Consider the following 24438-nt stretch of genomic DNA (forward strand, 5'->3'; position numbering starts at 1 on the left):
GTTGTGGGTTTGAAATTGATATCAGTAGTAAGTCAATATCGATAAATAGAAGGTAACAAACTTATTCAGTAATTATTTTGTATCGGTCACCAAAGGTCCATAGACTGCACTTTCCAAGCCCATGACCACTTCCATATAGAAGGACAAGGGCAGCAGATAGATGGGAACACCGTCAGTTCCAAGTTCTCTTCCAAGCGACTCATTATCCTAACTTGGAAATACATCGCCACTCTTTCAATGTCACTGAGTCAAAGTCCTGGAATTCCCTTTGTAAGGGCAATGTGGGTAGACCAACAGCAGTTGAAGAAGGCAGATTACCACCACCTTCCCAATGGAAATTAGGGGTGGGCAATAAATGCTGCCCAGCTAGGACACCGACTTGAGTGAATTTTAAACAAAAAGATGATAACAAAATCAAAAATATACAAAGATTTTTTTTAATCAAGGAAACTAACCCCATTCAATACAACTAAAATGAAAAGGTTATGTAGAAATGAATGTGATTTAAGACCATAAGACCATAAGACATAGGAGTGGAAGTAAGGCCATTCGGCCCATCGAGTCCACTCCGCCATTCAATCATGGCTGATGGGCATTTCAACTCCACTTACCAGCATTCTCCCCGACTGCAAAATCTCCAGGACCTGATAGTTTTCACTCCAGGATAATAAAATAAGTAAGTGAGGAAATTGATGCTTTCAAAACTCTAAATACAAAAATTGCTCTTTGGGTTGAAAAAAATTCCAATATCAGTCCACATTTTAAAAATTCATTTCTGGGCTATGGGCATCGCAATAATTACTGCACTGTTGTTAGGAGTCAACCCCATTACTGTGTGTCCAGCGTCCCTTGTAGGACAGAGCTGGTAAGGATCGCAAATTTCTTAAAGGAAAAAGGAAACTAAGACAGTTTGTATGATCATTGACACAATTAGATTAGTTTTTTTTATTCCAGATTTTTACTGAATTCAAATTTTAGCATTTACCATCTCCCCTTGGAGTTCTAGATTACTAGTGCAGTGACATTACCACTATGCCAACATCTCCCTGGAAGAGAGCTAAATGAGGAAGTTATTGGTATATTAATCAAGGGTCAATTAGGGGGAAACCACTAGAAATGATTGTTAGGGCAAGAGTGACTGAACATTTGAATGAATAATAACTATAGAGAGAACTAGAATGGATTTGTCAAGTTTAACAAATGTAGTTGATTCTTTTGGTGAAACAACTAACAGATCTTTGAATGTTTTTTCAGTAACAATCCCTCTTCCATGTAAGTTCTGCACACGAGACTGTGAACAAAAATGGGAGCAGTTGGCATTGAAGGCAATCTATTGGCTTGAATAGAAAATTATTTAGGTGGTATGAGAAGCAGAAATAAAGGGTACATATTCAAATTTGCAAACATAACTTCTGGTTACCAGTGATTTGTACTGAGGCCTTAGATTTTCATTATATTCATAAGGGGAATAAATAATGGAGAGCTGTATAGCCAAGTTTGCTGATATGCCAGACTAAGTGGCATAGTAAATATTGTAGGTGGAAGCAAAAAGTTGAAATTGATAGATTAAGTGAATCAGGAAAAAAAAGCTGTGGCAAGCGGAGTTCATTGTCAGGAACAATGTTTAAAGGTACTGAAAACTTACCCCTTAACCCACTGTCCACTCATCGTGAAAGTCAATGCTTCTCACATTGCCATCCCTATGCTCCCAAGTATCTTCCACGCCTTGCCAGATCACTCCACCACCTCACTGTACCACCCCCTAACCATATTTTATTAATGGCATACTCATCCAGTATGCATTATCTACCAATCTCAACTTTGATGGAGTATTATCAATGAAAAATATTTTACATTCTCTGAGGAATAAAATGTGTCACAATCTAATAAAAGCCACTAACTATTTTGTTATGGAAAAATGCATTCTGCCATCTGAAAAGGAAACATTTGTAATATTTTTAATTCTATTATTTGTGACAACAAACCAAGAACCACATCAAAGAGGCAACCTGCCTTTACAAATTCTTTAAACTGTCATATGCTTTCAAATGAGTGGAATACCTTGAGACCAATTATTATTTGAAACTCAGTCAGGCATTGAAAGCAGCCATAGCCATCAAAGAATGCACTGGTATCTATGAAGAAAGAAAAGCAGATACTTCTTTAAATTTCAAAGTAAAGGGCCTCACAATCATTGTGAAATAGCAAGTGGTTAGTTTTATTTTTCCATGTGTTGAAAGTTTTGCTTTGAAGTTTATATCACAGCAGAAAATATGATGACACAATCTGTCAGAATAGTTTGTAACATTTTAATTACATTGTAGTGCTTACTTCATTGGAAAAGCATTGCCACATGAACAAAAACACAAGGCTGGCCAATGTAAGGGTCAACTTAGTTGTAAAGGCCAAACACTATGAAGAATCAATCAATTTAAAAAAATCTAGATTACATCTAATAATAAAATTTGAAGTTGAGTCTGACCCAAACTCTTCTGGTTTTTAATTTTCTTCATAAACTGTCAAACCTGATGCATTTCTACTGGGCTTCCAAAGCCCTATTAGTAACAGATGAAAATGGTGTGGAGGATGAAATCTGTTCTTGATCCCCATTTAAAATCAGATACCTGATTTTGGTGAGAATAGGTATTCATTTTGCACATAAGGAAATCCTGACCCATCAGAGGAAAATTGCTTAGAATAGGGAACGTGAAGGGAAAATAGGAATTCCTAGATGAATAAAAATAAATGTAACCAATCAGTTACTGAAATCCACCTCCCTTTCCAGATGGAAATTTGGCCCTTGACCAATGGGAAATTGCAAAATTAAGTCAGATCACTTTTTTGTTAAGCTAAGGGTTTTAAGAGTTACAGACCCAATATGGATTAAGATACAGATCAGACTTTTTTTTGAATGGCAGAAAAGGCTTAAGGGACTGAATAACCAATTCCTTTGTACCTAATAGCTTATCAGTCAAAGTAACTTGGCAAAGACTTGTCACTTTTGTGATTGGTATGGTGATATTTTGAAATCTAAATTTATGTCTGATTAGACTTGGTTAATACCCAGATTTAGATTGTTCTTTTCAGCACAACTAAGATTAGATAAATGACTTAACAAGTGAAGATTATCTGTTGTTATCACATTTTCTAAATGTCCCTTTGGGATGACTGAAAATTGAAGTTGAACCAAAATACAGAGAAAAGCCTACATTTTTGCAGAGATGGAAAGTGATGTCTGAAGACTGAATCTGGAAGTCTCACTATTAACCTCCCCCCTCCCCCCCCCCCCCCCAACAGTTTTACAAGGGTGAATGGAATGTGAATTGAACATCGGTGATTCACAAGGCAGCTGTACATGTTAAAGTGCAGTGGCCTTCGATCAAATCTAAATTTTATTAGCAGGATGTCCAAAACACAGCCTTTGCACTTTAGATGTAACAGGATAATGTCTAAATATTTTCTAATCAATCTGTTCAGAGAGATGTCTTTATGTACCTCTGGAACAGATGGAACACAAACCTGGGCTTCCAGGTCCAGAGGTGGGATACTGCCAATGAACCACAAGAGTCTTTAGAAGTATGTCAAAACTTACTGGGATTCTTTAGAGAGGTTAGTTACCCATTTCAATATGCTGCCAGGATAATTTTGGGTGAGGTCATGTATCCTTTAGAGAGGAAAGGTCCCCTTTAGGATTGTGAAAAAAGAAATGAATATGCATAAACCCATTGAAACCGTCCATGGCTGCTATAAAAGATTACTGTCAAGTCATTTAAATCTCCTGCACTTCAAATGTTTGCAAAGAAATTTGGTTACAGTATTTAACTAAGAATTAGTGTTTGCTACCTCACTTTGTCTGTGAACATAAACCTGAGAGTTATCATTACAGACAGGATTAGTGCTTGTCAGTTCACATTTGATTGACAGTTTCGTGTGAGTATTTGAAGTAGGACTATGAATACAACTCCTTCTTTTAATAAGGGATTTAAAGAAGATAAATGTAGTGGATATGTTTTTATCAGAGTTGTTTTTCTAATAGGGAATTCATCAATGAATATCTAATTACTTAATTGCTTTCTGGTTCTGAGGTCTGCCCATAGTAGATATTGGATGAGTAGACTTGGAGGAAGAAGAAGGATGTGGACATCAGTTGACATTAAATCAGCAAAGGAGCTATAAAAGGTTAAGGGGATCAATTGGGAGGCATGGATTGACATGGAGGGTGTGAAAGTTTTGGACTCAGTTGTGTATTGGGGATCATGACGTTACATAGGTGAATCATGAGGAATATGTGGAGGGGTAAGGACTGAAAGACTGTTTTTGTTTTACTCTTTTCCTCACAATACTAAAACACTAAGGTGGGCCTATTCTTTGCTTCCACACCTGACAAACTGTGACTCAACTGCTTCTGGGGCTGGTGAACCTCACTTCTATGTCACCCAGCTCACTCCTGCAACCCTTCCACACCCAGAATGAAAATCTGACCATCAATGGCAATTCCTCCCAGGCCAGGTTTGCATCCTGGGGAGTTGTCCTGGCTCTGCACTCCCAGGCCAAGAGGGAACATTCAGGTAGAAAAGTATTGTTCTTTGCAAATCAAGCATTTCTTTCAGATTTCTGTTTAAATGTTTTTAAGCAGGAACATTGTTGTTCAAAGACGGTAATTTTGTTAGTATTCTTAGGTTGTAGTACATGTTACCCTTCTTACTGGCCCTGGCTTTTCCTTTTAGTCCGGACACTGTTGTATCTTCAAGGGAACAATCATTAGACTGTACATCTGATGGCTATCCAATGTATAGTTGGTCAATTAGGGTATAAAGAGATCAACATAACAGGACATTTTAGTTTAAAAGCTGAAATTGTCATGGTTAACAAATTGTTTGAAGAGGTTTGTTATATAATATTATTTGTGTTGCCAGGTACTAACTAAAGGAATAAGGCCAAACAACCAAAAATAAGCTTTGCTATACAAAGTTTTACACACACACACACAAAACTCACTCACACACACATAACTCTCACACGCAAAAACACACACACAACTGTCTCTGTCTCTCACACTCGCGCGCATGCACATATATGTGCACCTCTCTCTCACACACAACTCGCTGTCTGTCACACAATCTGTCTCTCTCTCTCATCCCCACTCTCTCTTTCTCTTAAACGTGCACATACAGCTGACACACTAACATCCAAATATGAAATATAGTCAAGACAGATCTCATAGATTTCTCAACCTAATACCCCAGCCCATCTCTCCCCCCAGATACAGTTAGTGTCACCGTGGATCACCAGATCTGATTGAAACTTCGTTTCCTTAATACAAATTCCAATTATTCACTCTCAACAACCCAAGTTACAGAGCTCCCTCAAAGACTTATCCATCACAGACTGCCTCAACATCTGCTCATGCACTGGCAATTCACTTCCCTTTTATAGAAACTGTGCTTCCCAGGATTATTGAGACTGCTCTCTAGTGTCACTCACAGACACTAATGCTGCCCCAGGGTTTCTCTGAGTTACATTTTTTCTCAGATGCAGTAATCAAATACAGCATATGTTCAGTGTTCCTTGTAATTTTCTTTTGCTGTTGCATGGAGCTCTGTGGCAGCAGCTTCAAGAAACAGGCTATTCATTGGCACACTGAACACCATACATGGAGCTTCCTGATGGTCATGCAGCTTAAAGAGAACAATGCTTATGGGTTTTTTTCAACCCCACACTTAGTTCCTTTGATGTATTAATGATTCACAAGGTTTTTCATGCCCTTACAGCTCTCAGGCTTTTCCTGAACCCTAACCTGGACACTGAGCTATGATTACTGAACTCCAAGACTTCACTGTATTCTAACAAACTGTAACCTGCTACAACAGCTCACGTTTTGAATAAATCACCTTTCCCTCCTGCCAAACACTTCAGTCATTATCCTCATGTGGCTAACCTGTTATGGCTGTCCTGGATCCTGTGGTCTGGTTCTCACATTAATCCCAGTCCTTGGTTTCTCTTGCACCCCAATAGATTGCCTTCACTTTGCATCCCCACAGATGCCACCTTGATGACCCTGGCTGATGAAGTTCTCAGGTTGTAATAAACAAAAGGCACAGGCCATGCATAACTTCGCATGTTGGCACTCTGAGCCTGTGCCATGACTCCTGGGCATGCCAGAAATTAGAGTTCTTGGTTTCCTCAAAGAACCAAATCCATCCCCTTTCCAACTACCACCCAACACCTCGAAGAGACCGCTTAGAGCAGCTTAGAGTTTCATATTAGGTTTGATATTTTAAAAGTCCTGTTCCAATTGTCCTCTACTGTAATTGATGTGAGTATTAGTTCATGACAGCAAAATTTGCTTGGCATGTTTCTCACAGTCAAGTAATGTGGCAATATCTCCATCCTATCTTCCACAAGAAGATTATCTCATTAGTGAGATTCTAGAAGAATTATAACTCCTGGAGTTCTATGCCACAAATGCTTCTTCAGGAGGAGATGAAGGGGGAAGCATCATCAAAGCTAAAATGAATGATTCTGACAGTGAAAATCAGCTTTGGTCATGGTACAAACAGAACATAGAGGGAATGCTGTCAATTATACAGCCTGCCAAATTTTCAATTCTGTTGGCTCAATATTCTTCTGCTGAACAATCTGAACCTCTGCTGACGATGAATTTCACCCTATAATTGGCTTGACTGTGATTGTGCAAAATTCGTAATTGACCGTTGGTCAAGCAAACAAATCACAACAGTGATATTCGCTGTTTAAAATTATCATTAACTTGCATAGATGCATGATTATACAGATTCAGACTTAATTTTAATGATTTCCTGTTGCATCACTTCTCAGCATGCAACAGCATGTATCATTAAAATGAAGTAGAAGTCATTAGTTTGTGTTTCATGCAACTTAACTATGTGCTTATCTTTGGTTCAATCCTGTCAGTGGACATTACAGGGTTTATACAGGACTGGTCATTTATACTTTCATACAATAATTGCAGGGAATGATAGTCAGACAGTTACTTTAAACAATCCTATTCTTCAGTCCATCTCATACCAACCAATCAATAATTAGGAAGAGCGACCTAAGATCTCCTGAATAACAGTTTCCGTGAGGTCTCCTCATTTCCTGGAGCTTCCAATTTGCGTACTTCACCCTCTATGTATTTTTATATCATATAGGGTCCTGCAAATTTCTTTTGCCTGTAATTAAAGACAAAGACACTCTAATGTCTGAAGAACCCTAATGTTTAAAAAATTCTTCATTAAAATTTGCTGAACATTGAGACAGTACTAACCAGCAGCTGTGGTTAATCAATTGTAGACACAAATAGGCACATATAAACCAGGCCCAATTTGGGGGACCAACAGTACATATTCCGAAGATGCCTTTAAAACATCAAATCCAAAATTGACTCTCAATCTTTTTCCAATCATCCTGACTGACTCCCACCCACTTCCTGTGCATTTGAAATTCAATGCTGCAGAAATGTGAATTGTCTATGGAAATATTGGCAGCTCATCAACAATGTTTAAATGAAACACAAGATCCAATTTCAGAGCATCCAATTCATCCAGGTTGCAACATCATACCATGATGCAAAGTATTTCAACCCAACCAACTCCATTCAGGACCAATGGGATGTAGATTGCCTCAAAGACTGAAACAGAAAATAAAAATTAGAATTTAGTCAAAGTATTGATTGAGTTCAAAGATAGTTTCTCTCTTATCTATTAAGTCAAACAAAATGGTTGTTTTCGTCTTTTAAATACAGGTCGTTTAACCAAAACAAAACAAATCCTTGCAATTCTGAAATAAAAACTAAACAAAATGCTGGAAATAGGTCATGTAGCATCTGCACAGAGAGAAACAGAAACATTCTGATGAAGCATCATTGACCTGCTCTCGTGTCCAGAGATGCTGCGTGACCTGTTGGTCATTGTCACCGATCTTCATTCTGACATGATGCCCTTGAATCATTATTAAGAGCTTTATTCAAATTTAAATGAGATAGTGACTACATCATTTGTCGGTTAGGATGAAAAGATTAATGATGTTAGCTTTGTCCTTGTTTTTTGATAAAGTGATCATTCAAATAATGCATTCAGTTTATAATCTCCTCTCTGTTCTTATGCTTCTGGTTTAGTCCAAGGCTCTAATCCCTCTGCAAACTGAGTCTCATCCAGAAACAAAACAGAGAGTGTTGACAAACTATATGTTTCCACAGCAGCCACGCAACGATGAAGGTGAGACTCCTCACTAAGGGAACTGAGATCAGAGCTGTTTTTAATGTGACATCATCTTTCCTTGTTTGGATTTCATGTTTGTTTGCATAAACTGGAAAAGGGAAAGTAGTATCCAGAAAGGTGATATTATACGTAATAACGTAGCATTAACTGGGCTAGTCTTTTGACATTTTCTTTTTATTTTGTCATTATACAACAATAAATTAAATTTTAGCTCTATGTGATAATTCAGTTGGGATCAAGTGGAACTATACTAGTTCTGATTTTCTAGAACTGACTATACTAGAATTGAACTGATTATCCTAGGCTGGTACATGGTGTGTAATGAATTAGATACTATCAACATGGGTAACATTGGAATTGTCACAATTGGGTCTAACACTCCTTTACACAGAAGTCCTGCTATGCAGTGACCCATGTCAGGTAAAGCCACACTGAAGCACTCACTTTTCAAGTTTAAATTTGGAGAATGGTAATTAAGGTGTGTACCACAGAGCTGCTTGTGTCCCTGAAGTTTAACCATAGAATGAGTAAGAAGGCAATCAGTGGATATGATTAAAATACATTTGAAGACAATCCAACTGTTGAGGGTGCTAAACATTTTATTTTTATCCAAACTAAATGTTGCAGCATTTGTTCACCTTTCGATGTGCTGATTTGAGTTTGGACAAAATTCTCAATGAACTGCTGAGTGGAGAATCATGTGATAACTTTACAATCAGGAGAAAATTAATTAAACATTCCCCTCACTTTTCTTAGACTGCCTGCCCAATTAACTGGCTGTACTTTCATGAGCAACTCATGTAAAGGAATATGATGGAGTGTTGTAATCAACATCAATATTCCTTGCTACTACCTCTTTCAACTTCTCCTGTTTTACTTGGGAATACCATGTGCTGGTTGATAACCCTTTCCCATCTTCTGTCAGTTATCCAATCTTTTTCCAGTTCCAATGTGTTTGAGTCTCTCACCACAGCATCTTTCCCATAAGGTTTTAGGCCTTTTCTCTTTTCCTTCTTCTGAGCAGTAACATCTCCATCACTTGCTAAAATACATCATCTCTCTGTCCATATTATTTCAATGCCTTTGCCACCATTTTCTTTGAGTTTCCCGTAATCGCCCCTCACCTCGCTGACATACTTTTCTAGATATTGTTCTTTCTCATGGCTCTGTACATTCATCTGACCATCCACATCCAACTAGTATTAAGTTATTGTTTCTGTCTTCTTGATTTTGTCCAGATTTCTGAACTGTATTGGTATATGTTGTGGAATGTGTCCACCAGAACCATCTGAGAGACCTTGGAGAGATTAGTTGCCACCAAGACTTTTTTTTTACTACTAGTCTAAGTTACTGATACTGAATGTTAAAGGATACCCACATCTAATCTTCAACAAAAGTGAGGCTTGAACTTGTTGAACAGAATATGTTTAACACACTGTCCTTAATAGCTAATTACATTACATGTGAGTTACATGTTAGTCTCTAGTGAGACCTCTGGCTCACTTTAAGAATAAGTACTTAGTACTGTTTAGCTACATACAACTTAACAATTAGAACTGGTACTGAAAAACACTCATGAGCTCCTCTCAAGGACAGTCCTTCATATCCTGATGAGTGGACCTTATCTCAGCTGATATCAATTAACCCTGTCAAGTACTAATTGTGACTTACAATATATAATAAATGCTAGCCTCTAAACTGTCCTGTGCGCTCTTCCCTTCCATCTCAAAAAAACAGTTTACTCCTAAATAACACTCACTACACTTTTTTTGAATTGTTTTAATCAGAGCAAATCCATTGCTTAATTTCCACACTTCCATTTTCTGCCACCACTGACCCCCGGTTTTCACTGTATCCATAATTTTTACTCCTTTGTTCACCCTCAAACTGACAGTTCATATTTTCGATCTTTGGTTTACTGATTTTCATACTTGGTCAATACTCTATGTTGATTTTTCTATGATTTGGTTGAGGCTTGAGACTGTGTCTAGATACAAAATGTTGTTAAAAAGAAAGAAAAATATTTGCTAAATGTGTGGAGATAGATTTTCCTTCTCAGTGGGCATTTAGGTTGATCAATTTAGCATAAGTCAATGGCTGATGACCTCATAGGAAATGACATCAGGTCATCTGACATTGTGCTGGAGCAATTCCTTTCACTGTCATGGAAGGATTTTTACCTGTTCAATGAACAGTTGCCAACATGGTGCTGTAAGTATAATCAAAATAACATTTCTTGGAACAACAGGAATGAAACATGTAGGTACAAAAATTTAAAACTAAGAATAGCAGCAGAGGAAACAGGCCACAACAGTCAGCCTCAGGTAAAGACTAAGTCGAGGTGGGGGTGGAATGGCAAACACCGAACGAACAAACAGGTCCAACAGCAATGGCAACGAACAGACAACAATACATGTTGAGACCAGCAACAAGCAGGAATGCCATAAATAACAGCAAACAGCCCCAGAGTATGAGACTGACAAAAGTAAATGCAATCAGGTGAAAGTAAACTTAGCCCAGCACCCAACACAAAGCCATGCATAGTTACATCATGATGGTGGGCTCAGACCAGGCTGCGCAATGGCTTGGAAGATTTCAACACTTCTGAGTTATCTCAGGCCTCTTATACAAGCCAGACAGAGAACAAGTCAGCATTTTCTTATATTCAGAATGCTGACATAGCACAGGTATCAGATTTTTTGGAGTGCAGAAGTCATTGTCAATGGACACAAAATAAAATTTAATCTCAATATAGGACCAGCCATCTCTGACTTACCAGTTGCTGTGCAGTGACTGAGACAAGATTTTTTCCACATATTGCATCCATGGTCTAGAACTCCTCACCGAGAACAGAGGCCACATGACTGAGACTCTGGTACAAGGGACAAGAAATTTCACCGGCTGGCTATATCCAAATCAATTTTACTCTTTGTTGAGCAGGGAAATATGTGAAGCCTTACATCTTCTTTACTCACCAATAGGGGAAAAAACCTTACCACTTTGAGACAGCCACTATCGATGACGTCCCATACCTACAACCACTCAGGGTTCTAGATCGTATGACACTTTTCAGAGGGTAGGAAGACAAAAAACAAACTGGGCCACCATTCACCACAGCAAACAGCTAGAGCAGGAGACTTTGGAATTTGCACTACGTTTTGAGTACATAGAAGAGGATGACCACTGAAGCATAATTGATAATGACAATCAACCCAATGGAAGAAACTTCAAAGAGATCATGAACATAATCATTGTGACCAATGCCACAAATTGATGCAGCAACAAGATCTTCCATAGAACTTGAGAATATCCCCTTGCATTATGAAATTATCCAAGTATTTACAATCAATGAGCATTCAACTAGAGCAGCATCCAAATCCATTTCACATAGTTCCTGAAATAAGGAAGTCCTGGATATGCAAGAGTCTAAGAAATGAATTGGAAAAATGGTAGTTTCTGATCACAGAGTGAAGAGCCAAAGGAAACTGCTGTCAAAGAACAGCACAAATATAATTGAAGACTTCCCAAATGTGAAATTCACTCTAGAGCACCATGCATCAGCAGAAGACCTGAAAGACATTGCATTGTTGGAATATTGCTCCAGTATCAAACCAGAAACTTGCAAAAAGAAGTGAGAATTTCTGTTGGACCCTTGCACCAACCAGAAGACAACAAGAGAGGAGAATATCTACAGCCCACATTATAAAATCTTAAGATATAGGAGCAGAAATTAGCTCATTCAGCCCATCGTGTCAGCTCCATCATTCAATCATGGCTGATAAGTTTCTCAGTCCCATTCTCCTGATTTCTCCCCCTGACCCTTGATCCCCTTGATACTCAAGAATCTATCTATCTCAGACTTAAATATACTCAATGACTTGGCTGCCTCAGCATTCTGTGGCAATGAATTACATAGATTCACCACTCTCTGGCTGAAGAAGATTCTCATTATTTCCGTTCTAAAAGGTCTTCCCTGTGCTCTAAAGCTATGTCCTCAGGTCCTAGCCTCTTCTACCAATGGATCCATATTCTCAACATGTACTCATTGTCCAGGCCCTTCAGTGTTCTGTAAGTTTCAATTAGATCCCACCCTCATCCTTCCAAACTCCGTTGAGTCTAAACCCAGAGTCCTCATATGTTAAGCTTTTCATTCCTGGGACCATTCTCGTGAACCTCCTCTGAACATGCTCCAGGGATAGTACTTCTTTTCTGAGATATGGAGCCCAAAACTGCAATCATCCAAATGTGGTCTGACTAAAGCCTTATAGATCCTCAGAAGAATATCCCTGCTCTTATATTCAAGTCCTCTCAAAATAAATACCAACATTGCATTTGCCTTCCTAACTACTGACTCAACCTGCAAGTTTCCCTTGAGAGAATCTTGCACTAGAACTCCCAAGTTTCTATGCACTTCAGACTTCTGAATTTTCTCCCCATTTAGAAAGTAGTCCATGCTTCTATTCTTCCTACGAAAGTGTATGACCTCACACTTTCCCACATTGTACTTCATCTACCACTTCTTAGTCCATTCTCCTAACCTGTCCAAATCATTCTGCAGGCTCCCAACTACTCAATGCTTCCTGTTCCCTCCACTGATCTTTGTATTGTCTGCAAACTTAGCCAGAATGCCCTCAGTTCCTTCATATAAAATGTATAAAATGAAAAGTTGTGATCCCAACACAATCTTGTGGAACACCACTTCTCACCACCTGCCATCTTGAGTAGAACCCTTTTATCCTCACTCTCTTCTTTATGCCAGACAGCCAAGCTTCTATCTGTGCTAGCACCTTGCCTCTGACACCATGGATCCTTAGCTTACTCAGTGCAGTACCTTGTCAAAAGCCTTCTTGAAGTCCATGTAGATAACATCTATTGGCTCTCCTTGGTCTAACCTGCTCATTACTTCCTCAAAGGATTCTAGCATATTTGTCAGGCATGACCTCCCCTTCATGAAACCATGCTGACTTTGCCCTATTTTACCATACATGGGGAGAACACATCAAGTTAGCCAAGGAATTGAGCCTCAGATGTGCATGTACTTACCTACTCCGTGGAGAGTTTGAGGCACAAAGTTCATGAAGAGAAGAAAAACTGCCTGTTTACTAATAGACAGATGAGAGAATGACAGAAACATTGACATTGACAAGTTTATTTATGGCTAAAACTAATTCATCTAGTACAGAATTATTCCTAAACACTCATCCTTTGCCGAGAATGCTGCAAGACAAAATGACTGCCACCTCTGATCATGTGACACACCAATAAAGCTGCTGAGAATGGTACCATCTCAATCACCTCTTACCAGACAATTGATACAATGGGCATGCTATACATGAGCCAGATGGCAACGAACCCAGCCAGATTTATCCAAACAACGATTCAGGGAATATGGCAAATGGCTTATCCATCAACAAAAGCAGCACACTACTTTCCACTACGTGGCACTTCCCAAAGCAAAAGGTACAACCAATGTTTATTTTACTCTTAAGAAGAGTGCACCCACTCAATACCAGTTCTTCCTGTCCTTCCAAGGGTCCAGGAACAGGTCAGCATTCAAGCTTGGCTACATGGGACTTGGTGAGGAAGGTAGTAGGATACAATTTAATAATGACAGAAAAATGTAAATATATTCAAACTTTTCTTTTCCGGGGAAAGGTTAACATTCAGGGACAGGATGAATCTGGTGTTAGGATGGTATGTTATGAATGCAGCAACTATCACTAGGATCAATGTCAGAGGCAGTCTCCCTGTTCTATACATATGTATATCGTTCAATAAACAGTGCTAGATACCCCACCAGCTGCTCGGGGAAATACACTTACATTACTTAGTAAAAATCCACTCCTCTCAACAGAACATATGAAGTTATCACTGTTGTGGATTCTTCTAATTTAATCTCCTGAAAAAGGTTAAAATACGAAAATGAAACCTTATCTAACTCTCAAATTAATTGAAAATAAGAACCTTGATTTGTTCAATATTACTAAGCACGTTGTTTTACTCTGATCTATTCCATTACAATCCAAACACGATACATGGAGCATACAAGGTAGCAAACAGGCTAGGAGGCTAGACCTGTGGCTGAAAATTGATGAGCGACTTAAAAACAATTATACCTGCATTCACCCAGATTTTATGGTGTCTCAAAGATAACACAAGATACCCTTTTAGGATTGCCAGCATCCTACCGATACAGATTTAGATTTTTGGGCAACACTGTGCCTCACAGCGCCAGGGACATGGGTTCAATTCCACCTTTGGGCAACTATCTGTGTGGAGTTTGCATGATCTCCCCATGTCTACGTGGGTTTCCACCAGGTGCTCCGGTTTCCTCCTACTGTCCAAAGATGTGCAGGTTAGGTGCATTGGCCTTGCTAAATTACCCAATGTGTTCATGGATGTGTAGGTTAGGTGTACTAGCCATGGGAAATACAGGGGTAGGAGAATGGGGTCTGGATGGGATGGTCTTTGGAAGGTTGGTGTGAACTAGTTGGGCTGAATAGCCTGTTACCCCACTATAGGGATTCTAAGGATTAAGGTGAGAGAGAACCAGCAGGCCCTTCCATTGATTTCACAATAACTAAATATTAAGTTCTGTAATGGTCAGCAAATACAATTTTACCTGATTTACGTGCTTACTGATGTGCAATTTCACTCCCTAAACTTCCATAATCTATCAAGATTGGATTTTTTGTTATTCCATAAAACATTTCCTCATTTGCTTCTGTACTGAGTCTACAGCCTTCACTACTATTCCTAGCCAGACATTCAGCCAGCCACCCTGTAGCTCATTTTCTACAATCGTTTGAAAGCACTAATTTAAAGTAATGGGAATATTGTGTCAATTAGTTGCCAGGACAGGAATATGGCTGCTCTTAATATCTTGGTTTAGATTGTAAGTATTGATGGGATGCTTACAGGTTGGTTATCAAGAACAAGTCTGACATTGGCCTCACTTAATTTCCAGAATAGGTCAATATGTTGTCTTATTTCCTTCTCCTTAATTAAGCATCATCAGGGTCCAATATAGAAGTGTCATTGTCACCCTATGTTAAAATCTACTAACTTAGTTCAGGTGAGAGAACTTTGTTATTAATTCCACATTCTACAGTGTACACGCTGACTATAATATGAAGAGTGCAAGCTGACAATCCCTTAGCTAATGTGTCTGATAATAGTAAAAATCATATTTATTTGGACTAGATTTCAAATATCAAGGATTTTTTGGAGAAAATATGTTTCTGCCAATCTCTAATTTTCATTGTCTGAGGCTTGCCACATGTGCATTCACATAATCTAATTTTGTGATCAGTTTTAATTAAATACCCTGATTATGATTAGATTAGATTAATTGCAGTGTGGAAACAGGCCCTTCAGCCCAACAAGTCCACACCAACCCTCTGAAGGAAACTCACCCAGACCCATTCCCCTAAAACTGCGAGCAATTTAGCATGGCCAATTCACCTAACCTGCACATTTTTGGACTGTGGGAAGAAACTGGAGCACCCAGAGGAAACCCACGCAGACACAGGGAGAATGTGCAAATTCCACACAAACAGTTGCCTGAAGTGGGAATTGAATCCAGGTCTCTGGCATTGTGAGGCAGCAGAAAATGCCGTCCAGAAAATCTATGCAATTCATACTTTAAAGTCTTAGAGCTCTCCTTGTTTCATCACTAATGGAAAGAATTTTAATTTGCGAATATGCCCTCCTTTCTGGCATATCTGAAGTCAAAAAGGGCATCTAATTAGATGGATAGATAGTAACCGAAACATTGCCACAATCCCACCTCTGCCACTATTAAAGCAGGGACAGGAAGTCACTCATGGTCAGACTTCCTGTTACTCCTTGCTGCCCTCTCCCATTTAGACCTTTACAGGCCTTTTTGCTGCTGATACTGATCTAGTGGCAGGAAATCTGGCAATACACAATATACAGTACAGGAAAATCTGTGGTCTTCTGCAGTGGGGGTCATGTGATCCCCTCAGAAAGGCTTTAATGCCTGATCAAGGACATCAGCATCAGAAGGATGGGGTGAGGCCTTTAGGATCTAACCCTCTGCACTTCCTGCTGAACCCCCAACACTTTTATCCTACAAATCCTCTCCTGTCATGAGTTATCCTTGGCCTGAGTAATCACAATGCAAGAACTCAGGTGTCGTTCTGGCAGCAGCCACAGCATCCCCAATGGCACAGCAGTTCAAAAGAGCTGCTAGTTTCTCATGGGTCAGAAGCTCCAATTTGGTGCAGTTTCCATCTCTAGGCCCTTAATCTATGAAAGACACATTAATATTAGCTGATTTCCTCGAAGAGGCAATGTGGGTCTTTCATCAGCTCTCCTTCCAGCAGGCAAGACCCTCAATACCTCAGAAAAATTCAGCACATTGTCTTTCTGAAGATAAAAGCTCAAAACCTCTCATTTGGAAGAGGTTTGAAGTCTAACGAGAGTTGAATCAACAGTTTGAAATGAGGATGCCCCTATCTGTTGTATAGCAGTCCTGTAATAAGGAAGTGATTTTCTTTTAGCCCCCTTCCTTCCTGAGCTTTTAATTTCCCAATGATGAAAAATAATGCATCATATGAAGAGAACACACTGTAGTGTTAGATTTCTACTTTTCCTTTGCATCTGTTTTATATCTTGAAGTACAAACTAACAAAATGACTTTTATTAGAGTTTCCAGATTGTTTTTCATTTTGGCAATGCATAAGAAGCAAATAAACAAATTTGAGAAATAAGTAATTTTTATATTGTGGATGAGACCACTTAGTGGTCACAGAACCTCCTGGTTTCACCTTCTTGTTTCAACCAAATCAAATTTTAACTCAATATTGAAGATGGTGCAGGTTCCTGATTGTGTGGATTCATTAGTGCCACTGAATGTAACTTTAATGCCTCAGTTCAAGATAGTTAGCCTTTGCTTTAATGCAATAAAAACCTTAGGTGTGAAGAAAAATGTGAGCACTGTGAGAAAGTAGAAAGAAGTTTGATTTGAACCCAAAACAGGAACAAAGCCAATGGAAGTAGGAGCACAAATGAGAATAGGCTGTTCGGCCCCTTGACCCTGTTTCATCATTGTGATGTGATGTGCTTGTTCTGTATCTTAGCTTCATCCATATGGCATTTCATGATCATGTCTTGCAAGTAAAAATCTATCTCAGATTCAAAATTATTAATTGAAGCAGTAATTTTTTTGTGAGAGACAGCTCCATATAATCATCGGAGGAAAAACTGTTTCCTAACTTTTCCTCTGACTAATCTGGCACTACTTTTTGGGTTATGTCCCTTGTTCTAGAATTCTGACTAGTGGAAATGTTGTCTATCTATACTCGTAATTATTTCCCCCTGCCTTATCTTTAACCTTCTGCATTCCGTTAAACCTAGTTTAAGTAATTGCTCCTCAATCTAACCTTAAGCCTTTGTAATATTCTGATGAATCTGTGTAGCACACCTTCCAAGGCCAATAAATCCTTTTTGTGTGCATGTGCACTGAACTGTTCACAATACTCCAGATGTGATTTATCTAGACTTTAAGCTGCTGTAGCAAAATATCATTCTCACTTATATTCTAACCCTCTGGTTATGGAAGTTAACATTCCATTAGCCACTTGATTATTTTTTGTACCTGAAAATTGCATTTTACACATCCATATACAAGGGCTCCAAATCTCTTTGGATGTCCTCTAACCCTAACCTTTCACATCAAAATAATGCAATTGATCTGCTCATCATTCCATGCCAACTTGAGGCCTGAACTAAAGTCTGCTTTAGGCTTCATTCTTTTTAATCATTCATGGGATGTAGTCACAATTTATTAGACCAACATTTATTGCCCACTCCCAATTGCCCTCTTCAGAGATACTATTGTGAGCTGTGATCATGCCCTTTCAGTGCGAGTTGCTGGTCAGGAGAGAAGATAATTAGTATTGTTGTGCTCGATTCCTCCTGCTTCTCTTGAAGACACAGTGACCTCCAGGTTAGTTAACTATAATAATCTTGTGTGTAAAATATCAGAAATTCAGGGCATCAGTAGTTTCCATCTTCAGTATATGTAGGTTAGGTCATTCAGACTATTCTAGCGAATCAGAGTGGGCCAAAAAACACATGAAAACTTTGAGGGGGCTGTTCTTTGAAACAGAAAAAATGGTGTAACTGGCTTTGGCCTCATATTGTCTAACTGCTGTATGTACTGATTGTATATATTTCAAAAATATCCTAGATTTTCTGGGAGTGTTTTCCTGTTCTTATTTTGGATTGTTAGCAATTTAAGAAGCACACAATTCATTTCAATGAGCAAGTAAATTGGAAATAACAGGGTCAAAACCCAAATTCAACATGTTTTCAATTCATACATCTTTTAATCCAATCCAACATTCTCATATATTATCTATTTCCTGTTTCTAAACAAGTTTTTTAACCAATAGCATGTTACACTTTGGAGTCCTTTGACTTCAAATTCTTGAATTTGTCAGCACTAGTTACCTCAAGAAATGTTAGTTTTCCTGTTTCTAAATATTTTCTACTGGCCTTCTGATGGATATTACACATGGATGGACGCCTGTGATGGCAGAATTGAACCCTAGCTAATATATTTCCTTGTGAAAATAGATGTTGACAATTTTAGGCTGCAACATGGAAAATAATAGCTGATTGAATGCCAACACCTGGTGACTACTGTAGAGTGTGATCCCAATTTGAGTTAGCAATTTCAGCACAAAAAGGATTATTTGGGAGAAATTTTATTCGAAAGGAAAGAATATCCTTAGCAAAATAAACATGCATTTTTGTTCCACATTTTGAAGATGATGCAGAAAATACAACACAGTGACTATCTGATCAAGCGTTATGGTCACAACCCGAGGAACAGAAAGATTACAATTCACAGTTTGTGACCCCAGCTATCGCTGTCACGATTGCTTCTACTAGTGCATTCCAGGATTAGTCCGACCAGATCAAATGTTAAGGCTTTAGAATTATAATCACTCTGGTGTATCTTGTGTGCCTGCCAGCCCCATTTTGGCAAAAATACTGGTCCCTTCTATTATCCAGAGTATAAAGTGCTTGATTCTTCCATTCAACCCAGAGAAATGACCTCTCTCTCATCATCTTTTGGGTATGCTTAGTGCAAACTAAGTTTTTTTTTAAAAGAATCTAATAATTCTTGAATTGAGTATTCATCATGATTTCTTTTCTTCTTCTACTCTACTCTATGACTGAGAATGGAGGCACAAAGCAACCTCCTGCACCAGCAGCTAGAAAATATGGAAGACCTTTCTATTCAAACATTTCATACTCTTTATTTATGTTGCTGGAAAAACTAGCATTTGTCTTGCCAGCAACAACATAGTACCCATGAACCATTCCATCCTTAGTCTTTATGTTCAAGAGGAATGTTACCTGACTAGCTTTATCCCAGGATATTTTGGGTAATGTCTCAAGAAGTAAGCAAAGAACAAAACTTTGGAGAAAAGAATCACCTTTTTTACAAGTTTATCTAATATTTATTGTGGTATGGCAGAGCAACATTTTTAGTTTTTGTTTGTGTCCTTCCAGTAGAATTCCCTTCGGACAGTGATAGCTTCAATCCAACATTGTGGGAAGAACAAAGACAACAACGGATGCAGGTCGCCTTTGAGTTTGAAGAGAAAAAGGAAGAAGAAGATGATTCTGGGAAGGTTAAGGTTGCTGCTTATTGTGTATTCTCATTTGTTCTCATTGTTGTAAATGTTGCCATACTTAAGCAGAATGAAATTGAATAGCATCCATTCTTTGTCCATGTGAAATAAAAATAGCATTTGTAGTATGTAAGCATATCTTTGAGAGAGTCATGCTGAATGCTTTATTACTGAGGCTGTTAGCTTGCACGTAATGAATTGTCAGCAAAGGTATCCACGGCAGAAACACAATGCCATGGTGAATTGACTTCATCTACACTATCTTGAAGCTCAATATTCCAGCCAACAGCTTCTCAACCACATATAACTACAAAGTTAAAAGGTCCTCACCAGCACTTTTGAAGAGATTATCAACCACTTACAAATTGCTTAGATCAAACATCACTGCCAATATGATATGGTTGGAGCACTACCCTACATATTAGCTCACATAACATAGACCTCAAAGACTCATTTATTTTTATTGAGACAAATGTCCTGAAGATTATTAACAATACTATTTACATTGCAATAATATCACAGCCTGGTCTCTATGCTTGGTGATATTACTGTACATCACTTACGCATAACTAACAGACTGAACACACAACACAGATCTCTGCTCTGAGAGCCTGACTGAAGGCCAACTGTCTTGTAACTGTCTTAAAGACACATGTCATAGGCTGGACATGACAACATCGTATCTTTCCACAAATGCATGAGTTTGTAAGAAAAGTTCAAATTCTTAAGTTTTGTCCTTGTTCAAATTGGGATATCTGTCTACATACTGATTGGTTGTGCTTATATAATTTTCTCGCTTCATTCCAATAATGCATCATGCGCATCTGAATATCCCTTTGACCCCCCTCCCTCTGTGTCTGTCCCTCGTCATCTCTCTTCAACCACTCCTCCTGTTTCACTCTCCCTGAATATATGGTTAAGTGGTAAGTGTGTGGGAGGGAAGAACTGTGTGGCTTTATCTTGCAAACATGGAAGATGTTGATAAGGATAAACCATTGCCTTGAGGAGTAGCTTTCTGATCATCTTAGCAAGTCACTTTACATCTGCCTTTCATGGAGTTTATTGTAAGATTAGAGAACATTCGGCTGAGAATAGTGAGGAGAGGATGCAATATGTTGGACACCCTATTTCCTAAATGCATCTTGAAAGGGTGCACTGGTATACTGCCAACCATCGTCAAACACAATTTATTGAAGAATGCTGAATATAGCAGTTAATATGTTAACAACTGTTGCACTAGAAGTATCCTTGATTTGTTACACAAAAGAGAATTTTGTGAAATCATCAGACATCAGAATGTAATTGTGTCCTTCAACATGGAAGATATCAGTGGCAATCTTGCACCATGACTCGAAGGAATCTCATGTGGTAGGAGAGATTCTTTTGATTGTTGTGTTGCTTTAGTTCATCGGTTTCGTGGAAATCGATAAGTTGATTGATGTCCTTATTTATGCTGGGCCAGTAAATGAATTAATGTGCCAATCCTTTTGTTCCTTTCAGCAAAGTGTGAGCTTTTTTTTTGTCAGATCTAATGTGTTTTGAGGTTGAGCTTGAGGAATTACCAGGTAATTACCTTTGAAGATTACATTCCTAGAGAGTTCCAACTCATTTCTGAATGACCAGAGCACACAGATGAATTCACAGATCTGCCAGGCATATTCAGGCCACCCAGTGATGATGATCATATTGAACTGTTGTAACTGGTTGTCATCTGACATAATTTGCTGAATCTACTTTGCATAGCTGAGTCCAAAATGAATGAGACTGATACCAAGACTGTCTTTTAATGCAGATTCAGTAATATCCACTTGTAGATCTAAAATAATATTTTGTTTTAGGCTTTAGAAGTTGGTTAAAAGCATTGGAAATATCCATTGGTGTACCTGGTTTGATTTGTGCTTCTACATTGTATCCTTAGATCTTCAAAAGTAGTCATTGAATTTCTGGATGTGCACTTGTGAGAGGGCTTCCCCATATCATTTCGAAAAGGTTTTAGCTGTTTTGAGCAGTGAAGTGCTTGCTAATAGGTACACACGTAACTGTTCTATTCTGAAAACAAAGCTTCTCTTTGGATGTTGGAGTAATTTGCCTGAGCAGTATTAATGACCTGCAAACCAAATACAATATGCTTGCCATCTTATAATTCACCTAGCTTGTGACGGAGCAGTTCCTTTAACAAGGTTTGCAATCCATGGCTTTTTTTTCAGAGAGGTCATAAATGACACAGACTCTGAAAAGTTTGGAGTGTAGGGTTTTAGGGCCAATTTGACAATAGCTAACAGAGGCTTTCAAGTTTAAATAAAAGCATTTCCAATGAAAGGCATGTGTCTGTTCTCCCAGCTCAGCTTTCTCTGGTTTGGTTTGGTTTGGTTTTTAGCAGTATTGGAAAGAAAGACTACTGGACCCAGAAGCATATCCAGGCTTGTACTCTCTCTCTGACTTCTCTCCTGTAAGAACCTGTGTTTGATTTTACCTTTTGCACCAAGGTTTGTTTATGGGGATTGTTGTAAGTATTTGGAACAGCATTGTTAAGTTGGAATAATCTGTTGGGTTTTCAGAAAGGTTAAGTTATTCGGTATTCTGTTTTCTGTTGTTTGTGTTTCATCTTGTACACAAATTCTGTTTTGTTTAAACTAAATGGTTTTCACCAGCTGATTCTCTCCAGGAATATCCGTGTCACACCTGCTTAAAACAACTAGCAAAGTTAGGGTCTGGGCTACTTTCTTGAAATGTGTTGAGAGGTCTGGCCTGGTCCATAACACTTGGCATTGCAAGTGTACATCTAAATACTTCTTAATTTGTCAGATCTTGGGACTTTACACAATTTCCATTTTTGGATTAAAAGCATGAAAAATATTTGACATCTAATAACAAGGTCAACCTCTTCCAGGGTATCAATCTTGAGTGCCATCTCTTTGCAATATTTAATCTCCTTACATCTAAACACAGATGCCATATTTCTTCAAAGCACAAGTAATGAAGTTCCACCAACCATTATGATGCTCAACTTTCTTGTGTTCTGTTGTTACCATGGAGTTCAAAGTGAGTTGGAGCTTTTTCCTGAATGTGAATGCTGCATTTATGAGGAGAGTCCGTACTGCATTGGGGATCATCTTTAAGATGTAAAACCACATCACCTTCAAAGTTGCCACTGTGACACACTTGTTTGGATAAAGATTATGAACAAGCTCACTGCTGCAGTTTGATACCTTTGATATTTCAACAGACAGGTTTATTAAAACCTGGATTGTAATAAAGTGTAGATCTTGGCATGTTGGTGGAGCTATAGTAGAAGGTCCTGCTGAATCTAACATAGGAAAGATTTCAGTTGTCTATCACAATGACCTGTGGAGAAAGTGAGGCCTACAGATGCTAAAGATCAAAGTCAAGAGTGTGTGGCTGGAAAGGCACAGCAGGTCAGGCCGTATCCGAGGAGCAGGAGAATCAACGTTTCGGGCCAGAGCCTTTCATCAAGACAGGCCTAATGAAGGGCTCTGGCCCAAAACATTGATTCTCCCGCTCCTTGGATGCTGCCTGACCTGCTGTGCTTTTCCAGCATCACAATGACTTATGTTGACATTGAGAATGGACAAATGCAAGGGATGTTAGATCCATTGAAACCAGTTATCTAATTGTGCACAGTCTAGATCACAACATGCCAGTTTCCTGAGTGATTCTCTTGTAGGATGCATAAATGATTATTTTGCCCTTGCATCAGTATTTGTCATAGAGAACCAGAACCAGACCCCTCGGTCCAACTTGTCCATGTCAACCAGATATCCCAACCCAATCGAGTCCTACCTGCTAGCACCCGGCCCATATTCCTCGAAACCCTTCCTATTCATATACCTATTCAGATACCTTTTAGATGTTGCAATTGTACCAGCCTCCACCACTTCCTCTGGCAACTCAGTCCATACAACACCACCCTCTGCGTGAAAAAGTTGCCCCTTAGGTCTCTTTTACATCTTTCGCTCTCACCCTAAACCTATGCCGTCTAGTTCTGGACTACCCCACTCCAGGGAAAAGACCTTGTCAATATACTCTAACCGTGCCACTCATGATTTTATAAACCTCTATAAGGTCAGTCCTCAGCCTCTGACACTCCAGGGAAAACAGTCCCAGCCTATTTAGCCTCTCCCTAAATCTCAAATTTTCCAAGCCTGGCAACATCCTTGTAAATCTTCCCTGAACCTTTTCAAGTTTTATAACATTCTTTCGATAGGAGGGATACCAGAATTGCATGCAGTATTCCAAAAGTGGTCTAACTAATATCGTGTAAAGCCGTAACATGACCTCCCAACTCCTACACTCAATACTCTGACCAATAAAGGAAAGCATACCAAATGCTTTGAACCTGCACTCCAAGGTCTCTTTGTTCAGCAACATTCCCTAGGACCTTACCATTCATTGTACAAGTCCTACTAAGATTTCCTTTCCCAAAATGCAACACCATACAGTTATCTAAATTAAACTCCATCAGCCACTCCTCAGCCCATTGACCCATCTGATCAAGATCCTGTTGT

The 24438-nt window shown here is 38.8% G+C and overlaps 1 protein-coding gene across 2 annotated transcripts in view; it reads left to right on the top strand.

The window, feature by feature from the left end:
* lrrc7 (leucine rich repeat containing 7) overlaps positions 1-24438 on the top strand; it is a 341063-nt gene that overhangs the window by 218206 nt on the left and 98419 nt on the right. For both annotated transcript variants that reach the window (XM_060829788.1, XM_060829787.1), the window contains exons 13-14: positions 8138-8237; positions 19794-19918. In XM_060829788.1, the coding sequence (XP_060685771.1) occupies positions 8138-8237; positions 19794-19918 (225 nt within the window). The remainder of the gene's footprint in view (positions 1-8137; positions 8238-19793; positions 19919-24438) is intronic.

This window comes from Hemiscyllium ocellatum, chromosome 9, assembly GCF_020745735.1.
Source record: "Hemiscyllium ocellatum isolate sHemOce1 chromosome 9, sHemOce1.pat.X.cur, whole genome shotgun sequence".
In the NCBI taxonomy this organism is placed as follows: domain Eukaryota; kingdom Metazoa; phylum Chordata; class Chondrichthyes; order Orectolobiformes; family Hemiscylliidae; genus Hemiscyllium; species Hemiscyllium ocellatum.